Here is a 25,447-nt window from a genome sequence, read left to right on the forward strand (position 1 = left end):
AAACAAGGCCCCACATTTTACTAATTGATTTGATAAACATAAACACATTTCACTATTAACATATGACACACAAACACTCTCTATATCTCCCTCCGGCTAGGCTGTGTAGTAGCTGTTCGCCATGGGAGACGCAGAGAGCACCTCCAAAACTAGCTTGCTGCTGCCGGTGGAAAGAGTTGAGAACGTGACATGGAGAGATCTGCCAGACGGATCATTCACCGTTGAACTCAAGAGGCTTCTCTGCTTCGCCGCTCCTATGGCGGCTGTTGTTACCGCTCAGTTCATGTTGCAGATCATCTCAATGGTTATGGTTGGTCACCTTGGTAATCTCTCCCTCGCTAGTGCCTCTCTCGCTTCCTCTTTCTGCAACGTCACTGGCTTCAGCTTCATTGTCTGTTTTCTCTTCCTTCTCCCCTCTTTATCTCTATCTGTTACTAGTTAACAAGTTGCATCCCCTCGTCACTTGTTTCTTAATTTTTGATGCTAGGTAGGATTGTCATGTGCCTTAGATACTTTGATCGGTCAAGCTTATGGAGCTAAGCTCTATCGGAAAGTAGGAGTTCAGGCTTACACTGCCATGTTCTGTCTTGCATTAGTGTGTCTCCCTCTCACTCTCATATGGTTAAACATGGAAACGCTTCTTGTATTCCTTGGCCAAGACCCTTCTATTTCTCACGAAGCCGGCAGATATGCTGCCTGCTTCATCCCAGGACTGTTTGCTTACGCTGTTCTACAGCCGCTCACTCGCTACTTCCAAAACCAGAGCATGATTACACCTCTCCTCATCACCTCTTGTATTGTGTTCTGTCTCCACGTTCCTTTCTGCTGGCTTTTGGTTTACAAGTCAGGGCTTGGTAATCTTGGAGGAGCCTTAGCTCTCAGTTTGTCAAACTGTCTCTATACCATTATCCTTGGATCTTTCATGTGTTACTCCTCTGCCTGTTCTGAGACACGAGCACCACTCTCCATGGAGATATTCCATGGCATTGGAGAGTTCTTCAAATATGCTCTGCCTTCTGCGGCTATGATTTGGTACTTCACTCTGTGTCTTTTCACTTATCAATGCCTCCACATTTTGGTTAAAAACTCTTTCTTGGGTTGCAGCCTGGAGTGGTGGTCATACGAACTCATAATATTACTCTCTGGTCTCTTACCCAACCCACAACTGGAGACTTCTGTGCTCTCTGTCTGGTAGGTACTCATCTTTGCATCTTTCCATTTCTTGTCACAATCTTGAATTAGCCAAGACATAATGTTATTCATACTATGAGCAGTCTCCAAACAACTGCGACAGTCTATTCGATACATCTTGCGATTGCAGCAGCAGCAAGGTTAGAGCTTCAGTCACCAACTATATGCAGTACATAAGAGCTGAAGCATACAGAGGAAATCATATTATTTCATGTTCATAAGCAAATGCATGTTTTCTTGTGCAGCACAAGAATCTCAAATGAATTAGGAGCTGGAAACTCTCGAGCAGCACATATTGTGGTCTATGCAGCAATGTGTCTTGCGGTAATGGAGACATTGATATTGAGTACTTCTCTATTAGTTGGCAGGAATCTTTTCGGCCATGTTTTCAGCAGTGACAAGGATACCATCGACTATGTTGCAAAGATGGCTCCATTGGTCTCTATTTCTCTCATACTGGACGGTTTACAAGGGGTTCTCTCAGGTTCGAGACTTGTTCCCATTTTTTTACTCAAACACGAGCTACTATCGATACTATTTACCCTCTTTTCCTCCAGGTAGGGCAACACAGGTTCAAGTCTTCATGTCTATTCCTGTTGTGTGTTTTAGTCCTGTGTCAAAGTTACAAAGATATCCCAAAGTTTTACTCTTTTTGCCACTCTTAACAGTCGTTTGATGGTTTGCAGGTATTGCAAGGGGATGCGGATGGCAACAGATAGGGGCTTACATAAACTTAGGAGCTTTCTATCTCTGGAGGATACCCATTGCTGCATCTTTAGCCTTCTGGATTCATCTGAAAGGGGTTGGCCTTTGGATCGGAATCCAAGCCGGTGCCCTTCTGCAAACTCTTCTGCTGGCTCTTGTCACAGGCTGCACAAACTGGAAAAACCAGGTCCTTTTCTTTCTTTCCTTCTTCTTCATGACTTGTTTCTGTTGTGAAACAAACATAGTGATGTTCAATTGGATGCATATTTGAAGTCTAGGCCGATGAAGCGAGGAAGCGAATGGCTTTGGCCTATGGAACGTAAGGCGCTGCAGAACAGCTAAAGATTATAGAGACTATATGTTCCTCCGGTTTTACCATTTTTGTAGCAGACAAATTGGTGAATGTTACTTTGTGGCTAGTGAAAGGTCTTGTTGTAATAATACTGCATAATTTTCATCAGTAGTAATAAGCATCCTTCATCAATCTTTAATTTTGAACATCTCAAGAACATTCAGATATACCTTTCCACGGAAAAAAGATGCAAAAGGAGCCTTTTATGTGTTCCCTACAAGAAAGAATAATTATCAAATTCACCACCCATCCAAGTAGAGACCAACAAGTGGTAGTGATAGATTGAGTACAGCAACTGCAACCACCTCATATCTCCAAATTGAGAGCATCTCATCACCTGTCACTAGTCCTACTTCTTGCAAGAGTAACTGAAATACTCGAAGTCTCCGAACATGTAAAAGCTCCTGAATCTTGGTAACAAGGTTTTAAAGGCACCCCTAGTGTCAAGTAAAGCATAACGTAGATGAACAATTCATTCAACTTTAACACTGCGATTTACTTTCGAATAGAGGAACCCATGAAGCTTCTGATATCATCCTCATAGGCCTTTGTGTTATTTCAGTTTATAAGCAGATAACACTAGACATATATTAAGCTCAAATTTAAAATCTAGCATTTTAGGAAGCGCGGAAAAAAAAAAACTTAAACCCAATGATAATTCTTGGACTGTAACAGAATCCAGAACCTCCCAAGATTCGCATCCCCTATAAAACCAAATCATAACCGCTTTTTTCTTTCTTCTTCTTCTTCCATTTTACTCTCATCGACCTCAAAAATCACAAAAATGGCGAACATCTCGAGTGCTTCTTGTTTCAGAGCCATCTTTCTCGGAGCTCTTATCATCCTCTGTCTTCCTCATCCTTCGACTGGCGTTCCTTTGGAAGAGTTAGAAAGAGCCATCGCCGTCCTCCGCGTCAGAGGCCGTGCTCTCTTCGCCAACGCCATCATCACCTCCGATCTCCTCTTCGATCTACTCTCCGACGAGTCTCTCACTCTCTTCGCCCCCACCGATTCCATGCTCTTCGCTCTCGACATGACTCATTCTCTTCCCTTCTACGTTTCGACTCTCCGCCTCCACTCCGTACCGCTCCGCCTCTCACTCTCCGATCTCCGATCGCTCCCCAACGCCTCCTCTATCCCGACGCTTCTCCCATCTCATCGCCTCCTTCTCACTAAGCTTTCTTCCTCCAACGACTCCATTTTTCTCGACGGTGTTCAACTTCTCCTCCCTGGTTTGTTCGATGGTCAACATATTGCCGTACACGGTCTCGCCGATCTTCTTCCCCTCACCGCCCCTTCGTCTCCCAATCGTCTCGTGGAGGATTCGGCGGCACTGGCAGAGTCACCGTGGTTTTTAGGTTCAAGATTTTCACCGGCACCAGAGCCTTACTTCGCCTTTATGGATCTTTCACCAGCGGAGTCGCCGACTGTTGAGGAAGTTTCACCATCGCCGTCGTGGGGAGAAGATTTCATCGTAGGCGATGAAGGAGGTCCGTTAGATGGGAGGAATAACGGCTTTTGATGTACACGTGTCGTGATCTCTGTAAAACACCTAACACGTGTCCTTGTAAAGTCAAAAGAGTCTTTTCTTCTTTCTTTTTTGGTCAAAAAGAGTCCTTCCTTTTTGATTGAAATGTGAAATGTAATCTCCGGAATTTCTTAATGCAGATTGATTCAAAGAGTTTTGAACCGAATTAAACCGACTTGTACCAATACAATCTTTCAGTGATTATGCCAGTGTAGACGGTCTAGCAAGCGGAAGTAACCGATGCGAGCCTACTAGTAGATAAACAAAACAAATTATAGCAGAAAGGCAAATCTTTCCTACAAATTACCATAAAATTCCAACTTACACCGCTCCAAAATAGATTTGACCAGTTTTATAACTCGCAAAGTAAATCCACCACATTTCAAGAACAAACATACTATATGACTTAGACAACCTCAGGTTTAATGTCTTCCTTCACTGCTTCTGCTTTTACTGTATCAGTTGCCACTTCCTCCTTGATGTTTCCATCTCCTCCCTCCTCCAGCAAATCATCCATTATCATTTCATCCTCTCCACCATTGATATCCTCTACTTCATCTTCTTCCTCTTCATTTCCTCCAGGTATCTTTCTCTTCTTTGGCCCGTGCTCCATCCTATGTGTCTCTAATTCCTTGTCCATTGTTTCCTGCAAATTCATACCCTCGTTGTTTGATTTCCTCGCCTTCCGTGCGTTTTGCCACCTCTCCAGCTCTTTCTCAACATTTCCCAGACATTGCTCTTCTATCTCCTTTTGATACTCACTCACTTCTTGTCTCCTTGCCGCCTTCCATTCTAAGAATGTCTGCGTCAACACCTCACCAGTCACATATCAATACCCATAGCATGCATGTCAAAACATTCATTTACAAACTACAAAACCTTACCTGCTCTTTCTGTTTCTCCACCTCACTTGTATCTTCTTCCAAAGGCTTCACTAGTGCATAGTATATATGTGGCTCTGCTTTAGTCCTGAAACACCCGTCCACATGCAAATCAAATAAAATAAGTTTTGACAGAAACTTTGTATCAGCTAGCAATTTCTACCTATGTCAGGCCATAAAGCACCAAACATTGCCTTTGTATGCACGTGAATGGAAACTTATCTTTGCCTCTATATAATTGTCAATATGCACACTTTTTGGACCGAAATAAAAAATAACCTGCAAAATCAAATACATAGCAATTAGCAATTTCATCATGCAGAGTAAGTAAAGGTACGCTATGGAACTAAAGCACGCGCAGTAACAGCAACTCAACACTACCTTATAAAATTGGTAAGTTTCTTTTGGTGCTCACTCCACTGAAGGAAAAGCAATTCCAACTTCTTTTGTTCTGCTTTAGCAGCAACACGAGCTCGAAGAGTCTGATTGACCAGTTAAATTGAGTATATCAGATCTTTACTACACAAGACTGCCATTTGGCATTGTATGCAAAAGAGAAAAAAACTTGAGCTGGCCACTTACAAGATCTCTTCTCCTCTTTTCAGTCAAATTTTCACGCTCCTGCAGCCTCAGTCGTTCACTTTCTTCACGAGCTTTTTCCTCAGCCTATAAGAGTAGGAGAGATACAATGAACAAACACTGTTAGTGCATTGTAGTACTAAAGATGAAGTTAAGGAATAAGCGCACTTCTAACTGGACATATAATGATACCTATATCTAACATCTTAGCAGTATTATTATTATCTTCAAATTAAAGAGAAAGAGACCCAATTCCAATTTAAAAACTCATATCTAGATAGATTTAGGCTTCACTACGACGCTACTCAAATAAAAAGAAACTGAACGAAGATGCTGTCTTGGATTAGAAGATGAAGTTTATCAATCCAAGTACGAAAACATGGCGTTTCCCTCACTAAACAGCAACAGCTTCGTAAAATATCTCATATCTTGTTTTTTGGTTCATGAAAGAAGCCAAGTGAATATGAAGTGTGTGCTTACCCTTTGCAGAGTTGCAGTCCGTCGGGCGTATGCATCTGTTCCAGAACGCTGCTTATCTTCTTTTCTGAACTTCTGCAAAAGGAGGAAAGTACGTAGACGAGTGAGATTAAGATAACTTGGAAAAATAACGACAATTCTAACATGAATCAAGCTAATCCATGAGACAAGAGGTTCATGTGATTCTCAACAAATACCTCCAAAGTTCCTAGAAGATTCCCCAGCATTCTTCTGTTCCTATTAACCAGTTTAGGATCCTCATTCTTAGGTAAAACCCTTGGTGAAGGCTCCGGTAATGCAAAAGCTTCGAAACCCTGATAAGAGCACAATAACAACGACCACTGAGTAAACAGTCGCCTCTTTCTCATAAAAAGAGTATCTGCGTGGGATTTATTTACCTTCTTGGTCCCTCGTTGTTCTGCATCTCTCTGGGACCAACTTCCACGATGATGAACAGATAGCTTCTTGTCACTTTGATCAGAAGTCCCGTTTTCACCAACTAAAACCTGGGTTCCATTGCCATCAACTGGCAATTCTCCATCCTTACTAACATCTTCACCGTCGACCTAAAGTTTCCCATTAAAGTTAAGAAACTAAACCACTTCCGACGATCTATCAATGAGAATGCAATTACTTTCCGAACACAAATTACCTTAACAACGGCGGAAGACAATCTCCGTTTAGCAGGAGGCTCGTCTTCTGCGTCATTCCTCTCCGCCTTCAAATACACACAAAATCCGATAATCAATTACCCCAATTTGATTCATCCCAAAGGAGAGAAAGAGAATAAAGGAGAAGAGAAAACTTACAGGTCGAGGAAAGCCTCTACGGCCTTGGTTGCGAGGAACGACGCTTGAGAAGCCTCCACGGCGGAGTCCACGAGGGTCACGAAGCCTCTCCGTAATCTGATCAGGATAGAGAATCAATTAAACCATCGCCATCAACAGAGATTTGTAAACTGAGAATGAGATTGTGGTAGAGATAGTACCTCGCGCTGTTGACGGTGAAGCTCATCGATCTCATGCCGTAGCTCTTCGGCTGTCTTCTCCAAGGCGGTGTCTCCCATCGTCGCCGCTGCTCAGAAATTTCGCTCGAAACCCTTAGAAGAAGTAACCAAAATCTTGTTATGGGCTTTAAAAGGCTTTTACTTCACTAAGCCATTAAGAAACCAAAAATCTTATTTTAAAAAGTTTAACTATATGTATAAAATTTAATTTTAAAACAAATTTTCTGAAAATAAAATTTTTCTTCTATGTTTTTGAATGTAGTAAGATCAAAAAATATAATGTGAAAAATAATAAGTAAAGACGATTAATAATCTATACAAGGAATTCATGTTTTTTATATCAATAATACTCAGATGGCAAAAAAAAAAAAAAAAAAAAAAGAATTCATGTCCATATTTTCATAACGCAGTACACAGCTGTGACATGTAGTTATGCCAATTCCCAAGTTTCATAACATTCAGATTAGCTCCCACTTCTTCTCTGTTTTGAGTTGCAACTTTTATTTCTAAAAAGGTTTTTTCTTGATGAATATTTTTTACATTAGAACAAAAATAAACTCAGTTTAAGAGAAAAAAAAAAAAAAAAAGGAAGCAAAGATCTTTATTGCAAGAAATGTTTCACAAGAAAACAGAGTGTAGAGTGGTTATCTAGTCTGGAAGTTGAGGGTCTTGATGCAAAATGCGAAGATGAAGGCAAAGAAGACAGTGAAGCCAACTAGTACTCCGGCGACAGGTCCCATGAAGTCTGATTCAAAACCGTATTGATCTTTAATGTATTGTTTCACAGTGAGGCCAGGTGCACCACCAAGGAGAGCAATGGGAGTCTCAACGTCACCGTATTGAGAAGTGATCAAACCGTATATGGTCCAAGCAACAGGGCAGATCCAATAATACCAAACCCACCACTTTGGAATTTTAGGTCTAGGGATGAAAAATCCAGAGAAGAGGTTAAAGATACCATAAAAGGCTGATGCAAAGATAGAAGCAACTTGTTGGTTAGGCGTGAGGGAAACTGTCATCATGCCGTAGTAGGTCCAGTAGAGGAAGGAGAAGTAATTGATGAAGATGAACCACAAGAACTTGGAAGCTTTCCACTCGAATCCAATCATAGAGTAGATGATAAGAGAATAGTATGTCGTCTGAATCAAGACATAAGGTAGCTCACAAGTCACCTGGGAGATAGCATAAGGTATAGCTGAATACATCCCAGCTGCTTTTTCTCTGTAGAACACTGTCCGTTCCACTGCCACCATTGGTTGTACTGTCGAGCAGTTGTTTATACCAACGAATACAACTGCTGCGTAGATAGCTCCGATCACCATTGTCAGGTCTTGTACGTTTGATCTCTTACCTCCGATTTGCCAGAAGACAGAGCCGATCATGAGAGATGTTGCTAATGTGAAGATGAACCGGACAAGGTTGTAGTCTGGAGATCTCCAGTAAGTCCACCATTGCTTCCATAGACATGATTTGAATTGTCCCCATGTGTTCTGTGAAAACTGTGTCGCAAAGTAGAGATCAGTCGCGCCTTGGGGAGGCACACTTAGTTCTTGCACCAGCGCCTTGTTCCGCCTGTGTCAGAACAATTCATATGTTAGTACTTAGTTAGAATTGGCATCATCACATCATTAGCAATTATATATTTTTTGTTGTGTTCACTTACTGGCATAAGGCTGAAGCCTTATATAGCTCAGCAAAGTCAACTCCAAGCTTCAACTCAGCCGCAAGGGAGCTGGCTTCCAGCATCCAAGTGGCCGGGTTGTATTTTTCCGGAATCTTTGGCACTCCAGGGAAGGCTTCAAAGTACTCAACAACCTTGTGAGAGTTTCGGCCTAAGGGACCAGAGTAGATCACATGTCCTCCTCTCTTCATTAGTAGTAGTTCGTCAAACGCCTCAAAGATATCAATGCTCGGTTGGTGGATGGTGCACACAACAGTTCTCCCTGTGTCCACTGTGTTTCTCACAGCTCTCATCACAATCGCAGCTGCTCTAGCATCCAACCCTGAAGTTGGCTCGTCCATGAAGATGATTGAAGGGTTAGCCACAAGCTCAACCGCGATTGTTAATCTCTTTCTCTGTTCGGTGGAAAGACCCGTGACCCCCGGTAAACCAACAATTGCATCTCTCAGATCCACCAGCTCCACTAATTCCATCACTTGATCCACAAACATCATTTTATCCTCTTTGCTTACTTCCTTAGCAAGGCGAAGGAAAGCAGAGAAGATAAGTGATTCTCTTACTGTAACTTGTGGAGAGTGAATGTCTGTTTGTTCACAGTAACCAGAGATTCTAGCAAATGTCTCTTGTTTCTTTGGGAATCCAGATACTCTTACATCTCCTTCTATGTATCCACCGGTCTTTCTTCCGGCCAAAACGTCCATCAAAGTTGTCTTACCCGCACCACTTACCCCCATTAACGCCGTCAACACTCCTGGCCTAAACGCGCTTGTCACTCCTTTTAGAAGTTGCAGCCTGGTTTCTTGAACTCCTTGCTCCCTCATTTCCTGCACCATACAGTTTATATGAGTTTTTTTGTTGATGATAATAATAAAACAAAATTTAACTAGGTTTTAAAAGATTACCGCAGGCATGTCAACAAAGTATTTAACATCGTCAAATGACATGGCTAGAGGAGTGAAAGGAAGAACCATCCCTTTCTTGGCACTCACACTCTCCATCTCAGTCTCCTCTGTTTTTCCAATATTAGTAAGATTAAAGAGTTAAGGTTCTTAATATGTTATATAAATTCTTATACAAAGAAACACTTACTGGATCCAGCTTTGCGGCCTGATTGTTTAGCCTTTTCGTCTTCTTCTTTTGGAAGTATAGCTTGTGCCTTCCCAAGGGCTGTTGTCATGATACATATATAAGTAACTTACGGTGACAACAAAAACAGAATCAAATTAAACACAAAAGAAACTTACGGTCTAGATAAGTAAGTGCCAATGTAAAAAAGCCGTTGAAGATGACAGTAAAACCAAGCAAGCCTCCAACTCCTATCCAGTACCAGTTCTTATCATCAAATACATCCCAAATATTAAGCACACTTGTTCCCAACCTCGTTGCGTTGTTGGCAGACTGCATTTTTTCACCCAACAAAAAAAAAATTCATAAGCTACAAGTGTAGGCTGGTGATGACTTGGGGAGATGAGAAAAATGAAGAAGAAGAATTACCATTTTATTCATCCATCTAGGAGCAAACAATTCATTGACGGTGATGGCATTGAAAGCGTAAGAAAGAGGGGATACCCAATAAGCCCATCTCCACCAAACCGGAATCTCACCTCTAGGAAGAAGGAAACCTCCTGTCAAGAACACGACTAGTAGAACCAGTACACCGCCGGTATTGGCTATGGTCATAGTTCTACATGTAGATGCAATGAACCTGAATATCCCAGCAGCCATTTGTTGGATCAAGAAAATAATCAAGAACTGTTTGAAGAACCGGCCCGCATCGGGTGCATATCCTATGGAGTAATATGTCACCACCATCCATGCTGTTGACTCAAAGATGGAGATTGGAATCCCTAGCAAGAAAGTGGGAAGCGTGTATGTCCATGGTGGATGAAACAAAAGATCCCTTTGCTTGTAGAACACGGGAAGTCTCTGGATCGTCATAGCCATCTCCGCAAGACCATTAAACATGTTGACAATCATTGCGAATAGCAGTGATCCGACGTAGATGTTGGCGTCAATCTCGTTCCTTGTGTGCATTTCAGTTCTAAGGTAAAGGGTTGACGTAATTGCGGCTATGATGATGATTTGGACGGTTTTGAAGACATAGAAGAAGGAGTTTCGCTTCATGAGCATCCATTCTTTGTCCCAACAGCTTTTGAGAAGCTCTGTTTTCTTGATTGAGTATTTGTCAAACATTAGAGCTGCTTTGTGGCTTTTAGACTTGTCGAATGGTACTGATAGCTCGTTAGATAGTTTACTTCCCACATGGAATGTCTTGAAGCTGCTGGCAAACTCCGACACTGGAATGTATCTATATGGTCTGTTTGGATCAACCCAATACTGCTCTTGATCTTTCTTAGAGGTAACCTATTCCACACGTACATGTAATTTGTAAGTAATTTTCGGATCAAAATATTAATACCAAGCTAGACAGGTCTATATATATGTACCTCTTGCAAGAAATCAGCTGTTCCTTTTCTTTCAGGGCACTTGAACCCAAAGCTCTCAAAGAACTCTAGAATGTGGTCTCTAGGTCCCTGGTACACAATCTGTCCCTCTGACAAAAGGATTATGTCATCGAATAGATCAAACGTCTCAGGAGCAGGCTGGAGAAGAGATATGAGCACAGTGGCTTCTGTGAGGTGAACAATCTGTTGCAAACATTTCACGATTTGGAAGGTCGTGGAGCTGTCAAGCCCAGTGGATATCTCATCCATGAACAGAGTCTTAGTAGGTCCAACGATCATCTCCCCAGTTGTCACACGCTTCTTCTGACCTCCTGAAATACCTCTCATCATGTCATCTCCTACTATAGTGTCCTTGCAAATGTCAAGCCCTAGAATCTGTTTCATAATAAAACTTTTTCCATAAGAAGCTTTTAAAGTTAATAATCATAATTAGGACAATAGCTAGAAAAAAGATTATGTATGTAACTAAGCTACTATCATGTTTCATTTTAATCAACACAATTATGTATTTAAGGTTGAGAGGGGCTCACTTTGAGAGTATAATCAGTGATGAGACTACTCTTGACACCTTGAGCAGCAGAGGCCTTCATGAACAAATCAACATCAGCTTCCGGGAAAATCCCAGCGTCTTTTTCTCTTCTTGCCAACTCATTCAAAAGATCTGCATCAGTTACAAGTAAGATTACTCAATGCGACCAACAAAAAAAATCAAGATTTAGTTGACTAAGAGTCTAAGATTATACCGTAACGGGTACCAACGCCTTGACACCTAGCAGAGAAATCAAGAGTCTCCTTAACAGTCATGATACCAACATGAAGATCGTTCTGACTAATGTAAGCAGAGGTTTTGATGGGAACAAACTCGTTGAGGCGGTAACCATTATAGGTTACCTCCCCAGAGACGTCAAGAGACTTGTCGAGTTTACCGGCAAGAGCCAACAAAAGTGTGGTCTTCCCCGAAGAGGGAGGACCCAACAAAAGTGTCATCCTTGAAGGTTTGACTATCCCTGAAACATCTTTGAGAATAGTGAGCTGAGCTTTTTTGGCAAGCCTAATTCCGATCATGCCTAGAGCAGCTTCTCCCATGTTCCTCACGGCGTTAAGAAGCGAAGGAAGTGATCTATCACCGGTGTAACAGTCAGCTTTCACAGTCAAATGGTCGTACCTCACTTCCACTGTCGGAAGTTGGATCCCAACTCTGTCGATTCTGTTCCTCAGTTTGGTTAAGATCCGTTCGTTGTCCTGCTCGGCGACTTTGAAGACCATGTCGATGAACTTCTGACGTTCTTCGCCGTCGAGCTTCGTGACGTCAACTTCTTTGTTGAGGATTTGGTTACCGTAGACGTCGTCTTCGCCAAGTTCGGGCATGAGACTGGTGCGGAGACGGCTGTAGGTAGGGAGTTTCTCGATGGCAGCCCATTTGAGAGCTTCTTCGTCTTCGTTGACGGATTTGGTTCGTCTAGAGCTTGTATTGAATATGTCTTCCATGTTTCTGCTTGCTTTGCTTACACTACGACTTATGGTTTGCCGCATACTCCCACCTCTGCTCATAGCATGAGCTGGATCGTAATCCATCTTTAGATCTAATTATGAATCTTGATCTTGATTCTACTAAGTTAAGTGCTTCTTCTTCTTTTAGACTATAGGCTGATAGGATCCATACGTGAGTAGAAATTGATGATATATATATTTGGTTGAAGAAAACAGAGCAAAGATAAGCAAAGATGGTGTGTTTGTCAGTGCCTCTGCAAGATTGAGAGAGAAAAGAGTAATTAAGAGACGAGGATAAATAAGGGACAATGACTATTGCAAGCTCCCTCTGGTGCTCTCTGTTATTTTATCACAATCTCCAACAAAAACAATAAACAAAATCCCCCACTTGATTGTGCCTTTAAATTGTTGTGATTATTATAGTAATCCATGCAATAATGAAACATCTTTTAACAGGATGGCCCATGTGGGAAATGAAGGATGCCTAGTCAATCATACACGAGTTAAATATTTGATTAATACGTTTGTATAAGGTTGGTGCTAAATGATGTAGACAGGTTGTCTTTTTGGCTTGATTTGTTTTGTCTTTCCAGTTTCCACACCTTCTGTTGTAAACAATAGAGCAGGTAACTTTTTAAAAATTAATAAAGACTAACGGATTCAGAAACGTATGAAAGAGATTGCAATAGTGATACGAATAAGGGGAGTGATTAGTGCAGAACAGGTATAGAAAAACGAGGACTTATGTAAGAAATTAACTAGTCTTAGTTATTTGGTTACTTACTACAACTTACTAATGTCAAAAGTAACTCATATTGAGTTCAAACATCTTTGACCCCATTTTATGGATGGTAATTAACTTTTTGTTTATCAAGTAAAGTACATTATAATATCTACTGCGTGCGTGATTAGCCAAATACCCGCAATTAATACGTAACACAGAATGACAGCTATGTACCGAATACAAAACCGTAATTAAATTTGCGTGTTTGTGTCTCGGTCAAATCGATCAGGCGCTTTGCCATCATTTTCAACTACTATATTATTTGTGCGTTTAAAATGTTTTAAAACACGTGTAAATAACTAACTAACAATAATGTTTATTACTTTATTCGATATGTTTAGTAAACGAATCTTGTATTGGAGAAATAAGGGCCTGGATTGTCGCCACAAAAAAAAAAAAAAAAAAAGGTAGAGAGCCTTATTAGTGAGAGGCTTAGCTGTGACTGTGATTAATCATGTCAGTAGTAATCACGAGTATTAATAAACACTCCACCACCACCTGCTCATGACTCGGAAGATCCCCCGTGGACGGGTTCCCTCACCCTGTCTCGATAGTCTCAAAGTCAATTATAAATAGGGAATATATACTCTAGATAACATAAAATGATAGATGGTTCAAAAACAAGCATGGGTTTTAAATTAGTGAGTTTAAGCCCATTTAGTTATATATTTTGGGCCCATTAATTCACTCTGAAGGCATCACTGTTGTAGCAAAATTAGCGTAAAATCCTTCACTTCTTCTTCCTCTTCTTCTTCAGCGCTGGATAATGGCTGCTCCCGATGATTCCTCTCACTATTTCACCGAGTTTACCTTGGCCGAGGTATCATCTTTGCTATATGTTTTTTTTTTGTTTTCTTAGATTAGAGATTCATGCTTTGTGATCTTATTATATTGCTCTTCTTCTGCGAAGATTGTAGACATGGAGAATCTGTATAAGGAGCTCGGTGATCAATCTCTCCACAAAGATTTCTGTCAAACTGTTGCTTCCACTTTTAGGTATTTTCTTCTGGATTTTAGGATAATTTGATCTGTTGAATGTGTTAGTTAGAGAATCTAGATACAAGCATTTTGTCAGGCTTTTATTGGATTATTTGTTTTTCATGCACAGTATCTAAAAATAGCTTTATGTCTTCTTCCATTGTTTCTCAAAGTTGTTCTGTGAATCGGAATGGAAAATCCACGGTAACCTGGAAACAGGTGCGTCTCTTTTTTTCTTCATATAATCTAACTGGTAAAAAAATGCAAGTAGAGCAGAAATAACTTCTTCTTTTGGTTAAGGTGTTTTCAGATACAGAGTTGGTTCCAGGAGAAGCTGAAGCAGCAATCTCAACCCAAATTCAAAACTTTGCCATCTCCCCCTTTGCAGATTCATGACTTATCTAATCCCAGTTGTTATGCTGCAAATGCTACCTTTGTTCAAACACGCAAAGGTTTGTTTCCTTTTATTGTGTGCCATTTTTTATTCTTTTAGTTAACACCTATGAACATTTTCATACACAGGTAAAGCCTCTGATTTAGCTGATCTGGCTTTTGAGGCTAAATCAGCACGGGACTACGCGTGGTAAGAACGTTTCCTTGCATTGGATATCAAGTGTTTCTATATTTGCTTTAAATCTTGGATTTTGCAAACTGAACAAGTAATAAACATACATACATTTGGGGACAACTGCTAGCATAGGACTTTGTTAAGTAGCCTAAGTATAAACATGAAGTATTGTTAACTCAACAAGGAATGCCCTAATTTTGGACATGTATACCTCTGTGTTTTATATCTGCTAATTTGCTGGAATTCTGGTCTTTCAGGTATGACGTATCTTCGTTCCTTACTTATAGAGTTCTTCGCACTGGTGAATTGGTAAGGTTCTTCTCTTCTGTTTAATGGCTGATTTGTTTGCAACTGAGAGTGTCTGCAACAGGAAGTGCGTGTACGCTTTTCTGGGTTCGACAACCGACACGATGAGTGGGTGAACGTCAAAACATCAGTGCGTGAGCGGTCTATTCCTTTAGAACCATCAGAGTGTGGGAGAGTGAATATTGGAGACCTGCTTCTATGTTTCCAAGTAAGGCTGACTTTGACTACTTATGAAGGATGAAACATTTAGCAAAAAAAAAAAATTGAACTTAAGAATGGAAAGTTGGGGTGGTTAATGAGCAGGAAAGGGATGATCAAGCATTGTACTGTGATGGTCATGTTGTGAATATTAAGAGAGGGATTCATGATCACAGGAGATGTAACTGCGTGTTTCTTGTTCGCTACGACCTTGACAATACAGAGGTAAGAAGATTGATCTCAGCCTTTATGTTGGGTGTGGGAAACATTGATGACGTTGTGTCTTAATATATGAACAGGAACCGCTGGGATTAGAAAAAATTTGCCGCCGCCCTGATGAGTGAATCTGTTTGGTTTTGAAGTCATCTTTGGAAGATGCAGTAAACTATGACTAGATAGTATATGATTGACCCAAAAAAGGAATAAAATGCTCATGTATAGACTCTACTACTAAGTACCACGGGCCGTGGGATTGTATGTTAGTTTTCTCTGTCAACTATGTGGAATAAAGTGCTTCGAATTTTAAAGGGAATGATGATGATACAATGTAACAAAACCCAAATGCTTAACCAGTTAACACCCTTTGTAATGTTCAACATATAATTCTTGTGAGCTAGACTATATTTCTTTCTGTTTACTCATTGCTTCTTGTATCGAAAATCTTGTATAATATAGATACATTTTGTGAGCTTCGGCTTATTAAGATAAAGATGTCGAAAAAAGAGCATTCAGCACACAAACTACTTTGGAAAGAAAGATGTCTTTGTGCCGGAAGTAACATAATCAACGACCCACTCTCTGTATTCAAGCACACAGCAAAGATACAACAAGTATCACACTTTCAATAATTTTTTCTTCATACATATCTCATCCCAAGATAATTCTATAGAAGAATCCATTTTTCAACTTTATAGGAAAAAAAACTGCTTGTAACGGATGCAAAGCAGTCCCTATTTGTTTCTCCTAGACAATCAATGTGTACTTACTCCTTTTCTCCTAGACAATCAATGTGTACTTACTCCTTCAACACATTGTTTATTTGGCTAACACAATAAGATTTTGGGCCAAGAACAAGAGAGCTAAGGAGATACGGGAACTACCGGTTTAGCCATCTCCTCAATCGAGAAGCAACTCCCTGAGGAGGAGGGGAAGGTGGAATAAGAACATCAAGTATGGTAACTCTCTCTTTTGGAGTCAATGGTACACCTCGAATAAGGTTCAACGCCATGATGTCTACATTTTTCCTTTGCCTGTGCTTCTGGTAAACCAACCCTGCAGCGGTACCTCCAGCAATTATAACCTGCCACACACCAAACACCAGAGTCCATTAAACCAAACGTCCCCATTGGAGGTTTCAGTTGTTATTGACAGCTTAAACTGACCGGTGTGAGCCACAAGGCCGCAGTCTGCAAATCAAATTTCGGGGCATAAAGCACTGTCTCCCCAAACTCATCCTCGAGCTTATTGTAGATCTCTTTGTCAGTTTTTCCAGCTCCTATCTCATCGCGGATCAACTACAAAACTCAGGTGTGTTAGAAGAGTAGACAGCAAAACTATCTTCACGTTAACCTTTGGAGAAAAAAACTTGAGACAGTAGACACCTGTCTAAGGAGAATAGCGATATCTGCCTGCGAGTCTTCAATGGACTGACTCCCACACTCAGTGCAGCGAACATTGTGGCTAATGTTTCTGGCCCGAGCGTCCAGCATCTGAGCCTTCTTCCTCTCTTCGTCTGTTTTCTCCATTGCGCTGAAAATTCCATGATATGCGAATTCTTAGTTTTCATACACGCATTTCGTCGAACACTTTGTGGGCAACAGAGCAGAAACTACTAAGATACCCAAAACGTACGGAACGTAAATAAAGTTGTGAAGGGAGAACCTGGGTCGAGAGGAAGCAAGAGTGAGATCCGAGAAACCGTTTAGTTCGTTCAACGTGGAGCTCTAAAATGAAACCTTTCGCTTGGGAAATTTATCCGTTTACTTGTAAAACGTAAACAGCTTATCGTCCTCCAGCAGTAGCGCCGATCCTTCTTCGCCAGAGCCGTTTAGAGATGATGCCGGTGGATCTCCGGCGGGTGAACAAATCGGATCCGAATGTGAAATCGAAAAGGCGCGTGAAGGAGCGTGCCTTTATCTGAAATTATAATAAACATGGGCCTTCTAATTGGAATCTTTTTTTCTAATTGTATTAAACTCACTTGACTGAGAGAAGACGACAAACACTCTTTGGACCCAAAATGACCAAAACAAAGTGAGAAAGATGAGATGAATCAAAACATACTACAGAGCCTGGAGCCAGGAATGATCAGTGAAACAAAAGCACCACACTGAATGCTCATACTATAAGCTGAATTGGTGCTGGTGATGGGTTTGCTCTTCTTCTTCATCACTCGTCTATAGTACTTGGGGTGTGGAGCCATGGGTGAATGAAGGCTAGAGGGGTTTTATCTCCCTACCCTAATATGAGCAAAATGGTCTCATCTCTACCTTTGAACAGGCTGACTTCAGAGCCCCATGGTGCCGATGACTCACTGTCTTTCTAAATCATCTTGTTTTGAAGGCCTCAATTCTGTTCTTAAAGACGATGATCTTAAGGCAGCCTCAATTCTGATCTAATGGAAATAGGCAAGTGGGCATTATCTGTGATGGCCAATAAAGCATAACATGCTAAACAAGAAAAATTGCAGTGTAAGATTTACATTCATTCAGACATATCATAACTTCTATATTGCTCCATCTTTGCTTTTCTGCTGAAGAGCAAACTCAACAACAGAAAGAATCCAATCATTCTCTTTTCTCCTCTCTGCTGACACTTTCTCCATACACAGAAGCTACTAACAACAAAGGTTTAATCTTTTTATGAATGCGTTCAACAGAAGGAGAGTTGAGCAGTCACTAACAACAAACTATACAATTGAATTTGAGATTTGATTCTGCAAGACCAAATAGAAAAGAGACATGCCTGCTATTTGCTAACGTTAGCATGTCTCCTTGAATTTGAAACTGAATAGCAATGGTTTGTGGGATAGAAGCAGAAAAAGTAAATCACTGAAGAGAATCGCCTCTTTCTTTCCTCAAATCGTAATTCATCAAGTTTTGTGTCTTACAGGCGATACATAAACTTTGCCACCATTGCCAATGGAGACAAAGGTCGAACTTTTAAGCACCACGGAATCAACAGCAGACACCAAAAACAACTAGCAACTTGTTAAAGTCTAATGCTTTTTTTATTTATATACACGAACGAATACGAGGGAGGTAACAGTTTTGACTTTTGACAATGTGAGGACTCTCAAACAAATCCTTCAACCAAGATCGGTTTCATCTCCTCGTCTTCGTCTTCTTCAGTCAGATCCTTCTTCTCACCGCTGCTCTCAATACCTTCGACATCTAAATCCTTCAAACCATCAACACAGCTCCTCCCTTCTCCTCCTTCGCCTGCTACAACCAAATCTCCGGCCTTTTCCGATTCAGCCAACTTCACATTGCCCTTTCCGGTTAAACACGGCCCAGTATCCCTTTCATTATCCCCGCCGATAATGATCGTGTCAGAAGCTTCCGGTATCGGATCCGCTACACAACCGCCTTCCTCCTCGTGTTCGAAAATCGAGACTGCGCGAGACTTCACGGCGTTGGCGGCTTTACGAAATGCGTCCTGAATAGATTCCGGCGGCAGAGCACAATCCTCGAGCCCGGCGTCTGCAAGGGCCGGCGGGAGGATCTTGTCGAGTAAACCGACTTGTTCTTGCGTAGCCTCCATAGATGCAGAGCTCTCAATGTGAACCCTAATTTGGATAATTTAATCCTTTTCCGAGGGAAATAAGGGCATTTCGCTCATTATAGTTTAATGTTGGATCAAAATTACAAAATAGCCCAAGGTTTTGGTGAGCCCAACCCAAGGTTCGACACCTAACGATGATATCATATGGACTTGATTGCCATTTGTTAAAAACAAAAAATAACATTAATGAAATGCAAACAACCACCAAGAGACAGCAGAATTAAAAAGATCTCTTCCCTTGAACAGTCGCCGGAGAAACGTACGGAATCACCAACCGTCTCCGGGAAAGAATCCATTTCCGCTGATTGTTTGATTGCCAAAAAGCATTGATTCCCTCTCCCTCTCCTTCCTTTTCATCGTTTCGAAACCAGCTAATCTTTCCTGATCCGGATGTATTTCGAAGATCAGGTCCTAATTTCCCGGGAATGGGTCCTTAGGTTCTGAATAAAATCCGTCTGCTCTGTCGGGTAAGTTTGATTTAAGCGTGTGTGAGATAAGAAAGGACGGATTCAACTATGAGCACCCAGAAGCAGGGGGTGACTGTTCGGGACCTGGTAGAGGAAGCCAAGAAACGAATTGTAATCCTTGTGATATGCGTCGTCGGACTGTCCTACCTCATGTCCCGTAAGTTTGGCGTTGTTCTTATTTGTATCTTCACTTTTGGTTTTGGAGCAGATTTTATTATTGGTTCAGTAGCTACTTATAGTGTTTCCTTCAGAAATCTCTGATGAATAGATACGTTTGTATAAACTTCTGCAGTGACAAGTTCATCGGTTTGGGTAAACCTCCCTGCTGCTGCGTGTTTGATCATCTTCCTTCGTTATTTCTCATTCGATATTGAAATGAAAAGAAAAGCTGCAGCTTACAACAGCAAACCTTCGTCTCTGAATGCACCAACTCTAAATCAAATACCCCAACTCCCGAAAGCAGCTCCACGTTCTGACTGGAGAAGTAAAGTGAACTCTCAAGTTGTTGAGGATGCAATTGATCACTTCACCCGTCACCTCATTTCTGAATGGGTACTGGATCTTTGGTACTCCCGCATTACACCGGATAAGCAAGGTCCTGAAGAACTGGTGTTTATTATCAACCATGTTCTTGGGGAACTTTCACGGCGGTTTAGAAACGTAAATCTTATTGATCTATTGACAAGGTCTGTTCTTCTTAGTGTCTTCTTCTCAGCTTGAGTTTCTGTTATGACCGCTTCTCCAAGAAACTAAACTGTCTTATTGATCTAGGGATCTGATTGATATTATATGCCGTCGTGTGGAGCTTTTCCGCGAGTGTCAAGCAAAGATTGAGAGACAACAAAGGAGAAACCTCAGTTTTGAAGACCGAGACTCAGAACTAAAACGTGTGATGGCTGCTGAAGATAAATTGCACCCTGCTTTGTTCTCTCCTGAATCCGAGCATAAGGTTTTCTGTAGTCTAAGTTGCAATGAGGTGTTATATAGGTTTTTATGTTGGATGTTTTACCACTTTATTGCTATCAGGTGGTGATACTATGGTCTCTATTTGGCAGGTTCTGCAACATATAATGAACAGCCTCATTTTACTAACATTTAGGCCAGAGGATCTGCACTGTGCTTTTTTCCACTATACCGTGAGGGAGCTTCTTGCTTGCTGTGTGATCCGACCAGTCCTAAATCTAGCCAATCCTCGGTAAACTTTTACCTCTTTAAACCTCATTTTGTTCCTCTTATTCTTACCTCAACAGTATTCATTTTGTCTACCAGGTTCATAAATGAGAGGATTGAAGCTGCTGTAATGTCAAAGATAACGACTAGTAACAGATCTAGTACTGCAGAAGAGGCTTCTCAGTCTGAAGATCTCTCAAATGTTTCTCCTGATCATTTTTCTAGATATCTGGACCCCTCTGTCACAGGTGTTGAGCTTGTGCAATTGAAAAATGAACAGCAGAAAAATTCTAAAAGGAAAAGCGCTACAGATAAACAGCATGTACCAGATTTCTCTAAAGATCCATTGCTTTCAATGGACACTAGATCTTCCCGATCGTGGAACTCCTTCCCCTCGACTTCCAAAATAGGTGATGGTAGTAAAGATCCTCAAGGACATCGAGGAGGAGAGGGATGGGGTGACGTATTAGACATGATGTCACAAAGGAAAACTGAGACCCTTGCTCCTGAGCATCTTGAAAGCGTGTGGGCAAAAGGAAGAAACTATAAAAAGAAGGAAGGTGAAAAAGTTGATGAGCGCGTACCCCCGAGATGGTCTAGCAAGGACAGTGACTTCAATGAAAACACTGTGAATGCAAGAGAGTCCAGTCAGCGTGAAGTCGTAAATACAGACAGTCACTTATCAAGTTATTCCTCTGCTGAAGAGGACGAGGAGCAAACAAAGAGTAGTCATTCTTATACATCTGAGGATGAGGAAACGGTAACAGGTCTAAACAGTCCTGGGACTCGAGTCTGGGATGGTCGAACGAAGAAAAATCTTGGTGTTTCACGGATACACCATCCTCTTGAAAATTCAGGCCGTTGTTTCAAAAAGACCAGTAAAGGGCATGAACGTTATCAGCATGTACCTGGACATCAATCTGGCAGGAAGAGATCCAGAATTTCTGGTCATACTATAGGTGATGATGGTAGCGATGATTCTGAAGATGGTTCTTTGACTAGATCATACAGTGGAATGTCTGCAACGTCATCTGCATCATACGTTTCAGTGGCAGAAAGTGACCTTCCCAATGCCCCTAAAAGTTCTTTGTTGGTTGATTCCTTTGCGAAGTTGAGATGTGAGGTACAGTTAAATGTTGGTTCCAAAAACCCGTAAAGCTGCAGACAATTATGTTCTTATGCCGTATCATACGATAGATAAATTCAGGTTCTTCTTGCAGGTTCTGGGTGCCAACATTGTGAAGGGTAGTTCTAAGATGTTTGCTGTGTATTCAGTTGCAGTCACAGATGAAAGTAATCATAGCTGGTCTATCAAAAGAAGGTGATCGAATAATATTGTTACGGATCTGATGTTTGTGCTTTGTCTTTTACATTTTTTATTTATTTGAACTTTCAGATTTCGACATTTTGAGGAGCTTCACCGACGGCTTAAAGTGTTTCCTGAGTACAATCTTCATTTACCGCCGAAGCATTTCCTATCAACAGGCGTGGACATACCTGTTATCCAAGAGCGATGTGTACTACTTGACGAGTATATCAAGGTCAAACGCCATGTCTCTTGTTTTCTACTCTGTTCATACTTTACATGGTGCTTTATATATGGATTTTGTTTTATTTTTCTACTGGATTTGTTTTTTTGATCAGTAGGTTTACGGTTGAATTAGCTTTTGGATTTTATATTCTGGTAGCTACTTTAGATTTCTGAGAAGCTAATACTGAATGTTCTTTTGTATGAAACTCACCATCTACCGCTCTAAAATTTTATTCTGAAGTAGAGCCAGGCCTGCTTTGATATACTGAAGTTATGTACCTTTGTATTTTGATCTGCTCAAGTAGCTAGGGCTGATAGTTCTAATTCTTGAACCTTTCTACACAGTTTCTTTTCACACGCCTTCTATTCTTCCATGTTAACTAAATGTGAATGTTTGCTTTGCATTGAAGTGATTCTGCGGTTTTCCTTAATCTGCGAATTATCCTTTCTCTACTTTGCTCAGAAGCTTTTGCAGCTACAACGAATTTCAGGCTCAATTGAAGTTTGGGACTTCCTCAGTGTGGATTCTCAGGTAGATTCTCTTCCGCTGACTCAAAGATCACTAGTTCTGACAAATTTTGATATGTAACTTGGTGCTGCTGTGCAGACTTATGCGTTCTCAAGTTCTTTCTCAATCATTGAGACGCTAACAGGTGAGTAATCCACAAAACAATTAGATTTTGATTTTAATTAGTTCGATATAATTTATTGTTACTAGTAAATCATTTCAGTTAAACCTGTCAGTAAGACATCTACTGTCACTACAAATATGGCAAATATGACCGAGGCAACGCCAGGTCCTCTTCCTTGGAGAGAAAATCTGAGTTCAGAGAATGGGAAATCGGGTCAAAATATGAGGAATAACGTTACGGTGGATGATGAGAAGTCAAAAGTGAAAACTCTTGGAAGTGATCATTTGAAGACACCTGATTTAGATGTGAGAAACCGCAAAGAGAATGGCGGGCTAAAGGTGGGACCTCAACATGCCGATGATGTGGCCTGCGCTGGCCTGCCCACCGAGGTATATCGACACCTAGCATCAGCTAATCGAAGATTTTTTTTCTGATGATTTTGTTTTTTGTATTGTGGGAAATAATGAGGCCAGTGCTTGTATCACTAACTTAGTGTTCTTGTTATATCATCTCTTTCTTGCAGTGGGTTCCTCCAAAGCTAACTTTACCCTTGCTAGACTTAGTAGATGTTGTCTTTCAACTCCAGGAGGGTGGGTGGATCAGGTATGTAATTTTATAACCAGGGACCAGACAATTTTTCTCTTTCTCAGTCAAGAAAGTTGAGTAATTCTGAATATTTATTTTTGCACATTACAAGGCGGAAAGCTTTTTGGGTTGCTAAACAGATACTTCAACTTGGGATGGGCGACGCATTGGACGATTGGGTACTTGAGAAAATCTGTCTTCTGCGGCGGGGAACTGTAGTTGCTTCTGGAATTCAACGGGTGGAACAGGTGAGAACCTCCACTTGAACTCCTTCCTTTCACACAGTGAGAGGTAGTGGCGAAAGTCGCATTGAATAATGGAAGAGTATTCCTAACAGGGATATATCTCTGTGATGTCTTTGGTCTTGTTATATTTCAATCCATGGTGAGATTTGAAAGAGATCTTTGGTATGACCTCTCAGATACTATGGCCGGATGGTATATTCATGACAAAGCATCCAAAAAGGCAGCAACAATCCAGCAGTTCTGACGAGGAGCAGAAACAAGAAGCAGAGAGACGAGCAAGATTTGTTCATGAGCTGATGATCGGTAATGAGCGTCCTGTTCTCTGATACTTTTTTTGCATCAGTGATATCTAAGCATAGTTGAATTAACATAAATGTTTGAAACTAACCCTCACAACTTACAGAAAAAGCCCCAGCTACTATAGTGAGTCTTATAGGACAAAAGGAGTATGAACAATGTGCAGAAGATCTCTACTTCTTCCTTCAGGTAAACATTCCGCTTGATTTCAGGTTGTGAGATGCTTAAGCTCAAACATTTGATTTCATTGTTGAAATTATTGTTGTTTCAGTCATCAGTTTGTTTGAAGCAACTGGCGTTTGATCTTTTGGAGTTGTTACTACTATCGGCGTTTCCGGAAATGGAGCAAACTTTCAAACAGTTGCACTACGAAAAACACCTCTTCGGTCAATATACACCACCAAACTGATACTTGGATTGTCCTTGTAACTCCTCCATATTACATGGAGTTTTGCTAGAATTCATTAAACAGTAATAGCACGGATGCATTACATTGGTATACCATTGATCAGACAATCTGGAATAGAATTGCAGACGAAAGAGATACAAATGAAAACATAGAAAGTTCTCCTTCAAAAAGATTTTAAAGAGCTACATCAGAAGCAAATAAACAAACGGCAAAACGCAAAATGAACAAATGCCTAGGAAGAAGCAGCTGCAGCCTTGTTTCTTCTAGGGGTGGCTTGGGTACCTGATCCACACAATTCCATCAATCAGATTGAGCAAGTCTAAGATTATATCAAATATCTATCTATAAAGTGAAGAAAATGGTGCAACGTAGCTTTACCTTCTCTAAAGCAAGTCTTGAACCGACGAGGCACATTGCGGAGATACCTCATCCTACCAGTTCCTGTTGTCTTTCTTCTTATTGCTTTCACGCTCCAGTTATCTGCCCACATAATCACCAATCATAAATTCCAGGACTCTTTCACAAACCCGATGATCAGACCCGAAATTCCAAGACAGAGACAGAAATAGAGAGAGTACATACATGTCCTCTTTCTGGCAGCTGGATAAGCACATGCCGAGCAACGACTCTTCTGGATGTGAAAGCTTCGGCGACCACATCTCACACAGAGCGTGTGTGACTTGTTCCTCCTTTTACCAAAGCTCCCTGTTCCCTTACCCTGCCATTTTCAAAGCACCGGTCATACATAAGTCACACATGAGCTTACACGGAAAAAAATGCTAATGGATTACCATTGCCGCAGATGCAGGGATGATCAAACTCAAAGTTTGCTCTACAGAATTATTTGCGGCTCCGCGAAGACGACTGTGTAGCGAGCGTCTAGGGTTTTTCCTACCCAAAATGGATCTTAATCAGTTACCGCCAAAAACATGGGCTTTATGGGCCTAGCTCTGATTATTATTACCCCGAGTCAACTGGCATGTATGAGAGACTAGTGGTGGGCGTGGCAATGATAAGCAGGGGACCATTTTGAACACTGCTTATCAATGTGAAGACGATTGCTTACCTATAAAAGTGGACAACACAATCAACAAGATGACACCTTCTTAAAGTCTGACATTATCAGCTTCCTTCTTCA

The 25,447-nt window shown here is 41.1% G+C and overlaps 9 protein-coding genes across 12 annotated transcripts; 4 read left to right on the forward strand and 5 right to left on the reverse strand.

Moving 5' to 3' along the window:
- The first annotated feature begins 64 nt into the window (after positions 1 to 64).
- LOC9326154 (protein DETOXIFICATION 13) lies at positions 65 to 2,396 on the forward strand. 2 transcript variants are annotated; one of them, XM_002890046.2, is made up of 7 exons: positions 65 to 391; positions 488 to 1,032; positions 1,105 to 1,191; positions 1,275 to 1,331; positions 1,437 to 1,675; positions 1,878 to 2,083; positions 2,175 to 2,396. In XM_002890046.2, exons 1-7 carry the CDS (start codon positions 122 to 124, stop codon positions 2,217 to 2,219), a joined length of 1,449 nt encoding a protein of 482 aa, XP_002890092.1. In that variant the 5' UTR covers positions 65 to 121; the 3' UTR covers positions 2,220 to 2,396. The 2 variants fall into 2 exon arrangements, with proteins under 2 accessions (XP_002890092.1, XP_020867014.1); XM_021011355.1 differs by having other exon boundaries at positions 240 to 323; positions 2,175 to 2,344.
- A 346-nt stretch (positions 2,397 to 2,742) lies between these two features.
- Positions 2,743 to 3,927, forward strand: LOC9326155 (fasciclin-like arabinogalactan protein 19). Its single transcript, XM_021011358.1, has one exon. The coding sequence runs from the start codon at positions 3,033 to 3,035 to the stop codon at positions 3,768 to 3,770; it is 738 nt and encodes a 245-aa protein (XP_020867017.1). The 5' UTR covers positions 2,743 to 3,032; the 3' UTR covers positions 3,771 to 3,927.
- Positions 3,928 to 4,031: 104 nt separating this feature from the next.
- LOC9326156 (pinin) lies at positions 4,032 to 6,863 on the reverse strand. Its single transcript, XM_002892806.2, has 10 exons — positions 6,702 to 6,863; positions 6,523 to 6,618; positions 6,366 to 6,431; positions 6,112 to 6,279; positions 5,911 to 6,027; positions 5,717 to 5,788; positions 5,240 to 5,323; positions 5,039 to 5,139; positions 4,661 to 4,745; positions 4,032 to 4,578 (listed from the first exon to the last, which is right to left on the reverse strand). The coding sequence occupies exons 1-10, from the start codon at positions 6,777 to 6,779 to the stop codon at positions 4,183 to 4,185; spliced, it is 1,263 nt and encodes a 420-aa protein (XP_002892852.1). The 5' UTR covers positions 6,780 to 6,863; the 3' UTR covers positions 4,032 to 4,182.
- A 437-nt stretch (positions 6,864 to 7,300) lies between these two features.
- LOC9328915 (ABC transporter G family member 35) lies at positions 7,301 to 12,761 on the reverse strand. The gene is made up of 9 exons (XM_021014401.1): positions 11,609 to 12,761; positions 11,396 to 11,526; positions 10,848 to 11,240; positions 9,895 to 10,764; positions 9,645 to 9,798; positions 9,490 to 9,567; positions 9,303 to 9,409; positions 8,383 to 9,224; positions 7,301 to 8,291 (listed from the first exon to the last, which is right to left on the reverse strand). Exons 1-9 carry the CDS (start codon positions 12,438 to 12,440, stop codon positions 7,364 to 7,366), a joined length of 4,335 nt encoding a protein of 1,444 aa, XP_020870060.1. The 5' UTR covers positions 12,441 to 12,761; the 3' UTR covers positions 7,301 to 7,363.
- Positions 12,762 to 13,793: 1,032 nt separating this feature from the next.
- LOC9328916 (protein SAWADEE HOMEODOMAIN HOMOLOG 1) lies at positions 13,794 to 15,827 on the forward strand. 2 transcript variants are annotated; one of them, XM_021010728.1, is made up of 9 exons: positions 13,794 to 13,960; positions 14,051 to 14,136; positions 14,292 to 14,337; positions 14,429 to 14,570; positions 14,641 to 14,701; positions 14,944 to 14,995; positions 15,057 to 15,200; positions 15,296 to 15,415; positions 15,490 to 15,827. In XM_021010728.1, the coding sequence occupies exons 1-9, from the start codon at positions 13,907 to 13,909 to the stop codon at positions 15,532 to 15,534; spliced, it is 750 nt and encodes a 249-aa protein (XP_020866387.1). In that variant the 5' UTR covers positions 13,794 to 13,906; the 3' UTR covers positions 15,535 to 15,827. The 2 variants fall into 2 exon arrangements, with proteins under 2 accessions (XP_020866387.1, XP_020866388.1); XM_021010729.1 differs by lacking the exon at positions 13,794 to 13,960 and having other exon boundaries at positions 14,249 to 14,337.
- A 138-nt stretch (positions 15,828 to 15,965) lies between these two features.
- Positions 15,966 to 17,356, reverse strand: LOC9326157 (cytochrome c-type biogenesis CcmH-like mitochondrial protein). The gene is made up of 4 exons (XM_021010730.1): positions 17,072 to 17,356; positions 16,792 to 16,939; positions 16,573 to 16,704; positions 15,966 to 16,490 (listed from the first exon to the last, which is right to left on the reverse strand). Exons 2-4 carry the CDS (start codon positions 16,933 to 16,935, stop codon positions 16,287 to 16,289), a joined length of 480 nt encoding a protein of 159 aa, XP_020866389.1. The 5' UTR covers positions 16,936 to 16,939; positions 17,072 to 17,356; the 3' UTR covers positions 15,966 to 16,286.
- Positions 17,357 to 18,237: 881 nt separating this feature from the next.
- Positions 18,238 to 19,016, reverse strand: LOC9328917. The gene has a single exon (XM_002892809.2). It carries the CDS (start codon positions 18,950 to 18,952, stop codon positions 18,485 to 18,487), a length of 468 nt encoding a protein of 155 aa, XP_002892855.1. The 5' UTR covers positions 18,953 to 19,016; the 3' UTR covers positions 18,238 to 18,484.
- Positions 19,017 to 19,120: 104 nt separating this feature from the next.
- Positions 19,121 to 24,456, forward strand: LOC9328918. 2 transcript variants are annotated; one of them, XM_021010724.1, is made up of 15 exons: positions 19,121 to 19,597; positions 19,733 to 20,126; positions 20,212 to 20,389; positions 20,496 to 20,635; positions 20,710 to 21,733; positions 21,831 to 21,931; positions 22,007 to 22,151; positions 22,605 to 22,673; positions 22,749 to 22,794; positions 22,873 to 23,162; positions 23,297 to 23,376; positions 23,471 to 23,606; positions 23,780 to 23,906; positions 24,007 to 24,089; positions 24,172 to 24,456. In XM_021010724.1, exons 1-15 carry the CDS (start codon positions 19,489 to 19,491, stop codon positions 24,307 to 24,309), a joined length of 3,060 nt encoding a protein of 1,019 aa, XP_020866383.1. In that variant the 5' UTR covers positions 19,121 to 19,488; the 3' UTR covers positions 24,310 to 24,456. The 2 variants fall into 2 exon arrangements, with proteins under 2 accessions (XP_020866383.1, XP_020866384.1); XM_021010725.1 differs by lacking the exons at positions 24,007 to 24,089; positions 24,172 to 24,456 and having other exon boundaries at positions 19,155 to 19,597; positions 23,499 to 23,606; positions 23,780 to 23,816.
- On the reverse strand, positions 24,361 to 25,388 carry LOC9326158 (60S ribosomal protein L37-1). The gene is made up of 5 exons (XM_002892810.2): positions 25,274 to 25,388; positions 25,101 to 25,200; positions 24,892 to 25,027; positions 24,688 to 24,789; positions 24,361 to 24,591 (listed from the first exon to the last, which is right to left on the reverse strand). The coding sequence occupies exons 1-5, from the start codon at positions 25,288 to 25,290 to the stop codon at positions 24,542 to 24,544; spliced, it is 405 nt and encodes a 134-aa protein (XP_002892856.2). The 5' UTR covers positions 25,291 to 25,388; the 3' UTR covers positions 24,361 to 24,541.
- Between the last annotated feature and the right edge of the window lie 59 nt (positions 25,389 to 25,447).

This window comes from Arabidopsis lyrata (assembly GCF_000004255.2).
Source record: "Arabidopsis lyrata subsp. lyrata unplaced genomic scaffold ARALYscaffold_1, whole genome shotgun sequence".
Lineage (NCBI taxonomy): Eukaryota > Viridiplantae > Streptophyta > Magnoliopsida > Brassicales > Brassicaceae > Arabidopsis > Arabidopsis lyrata.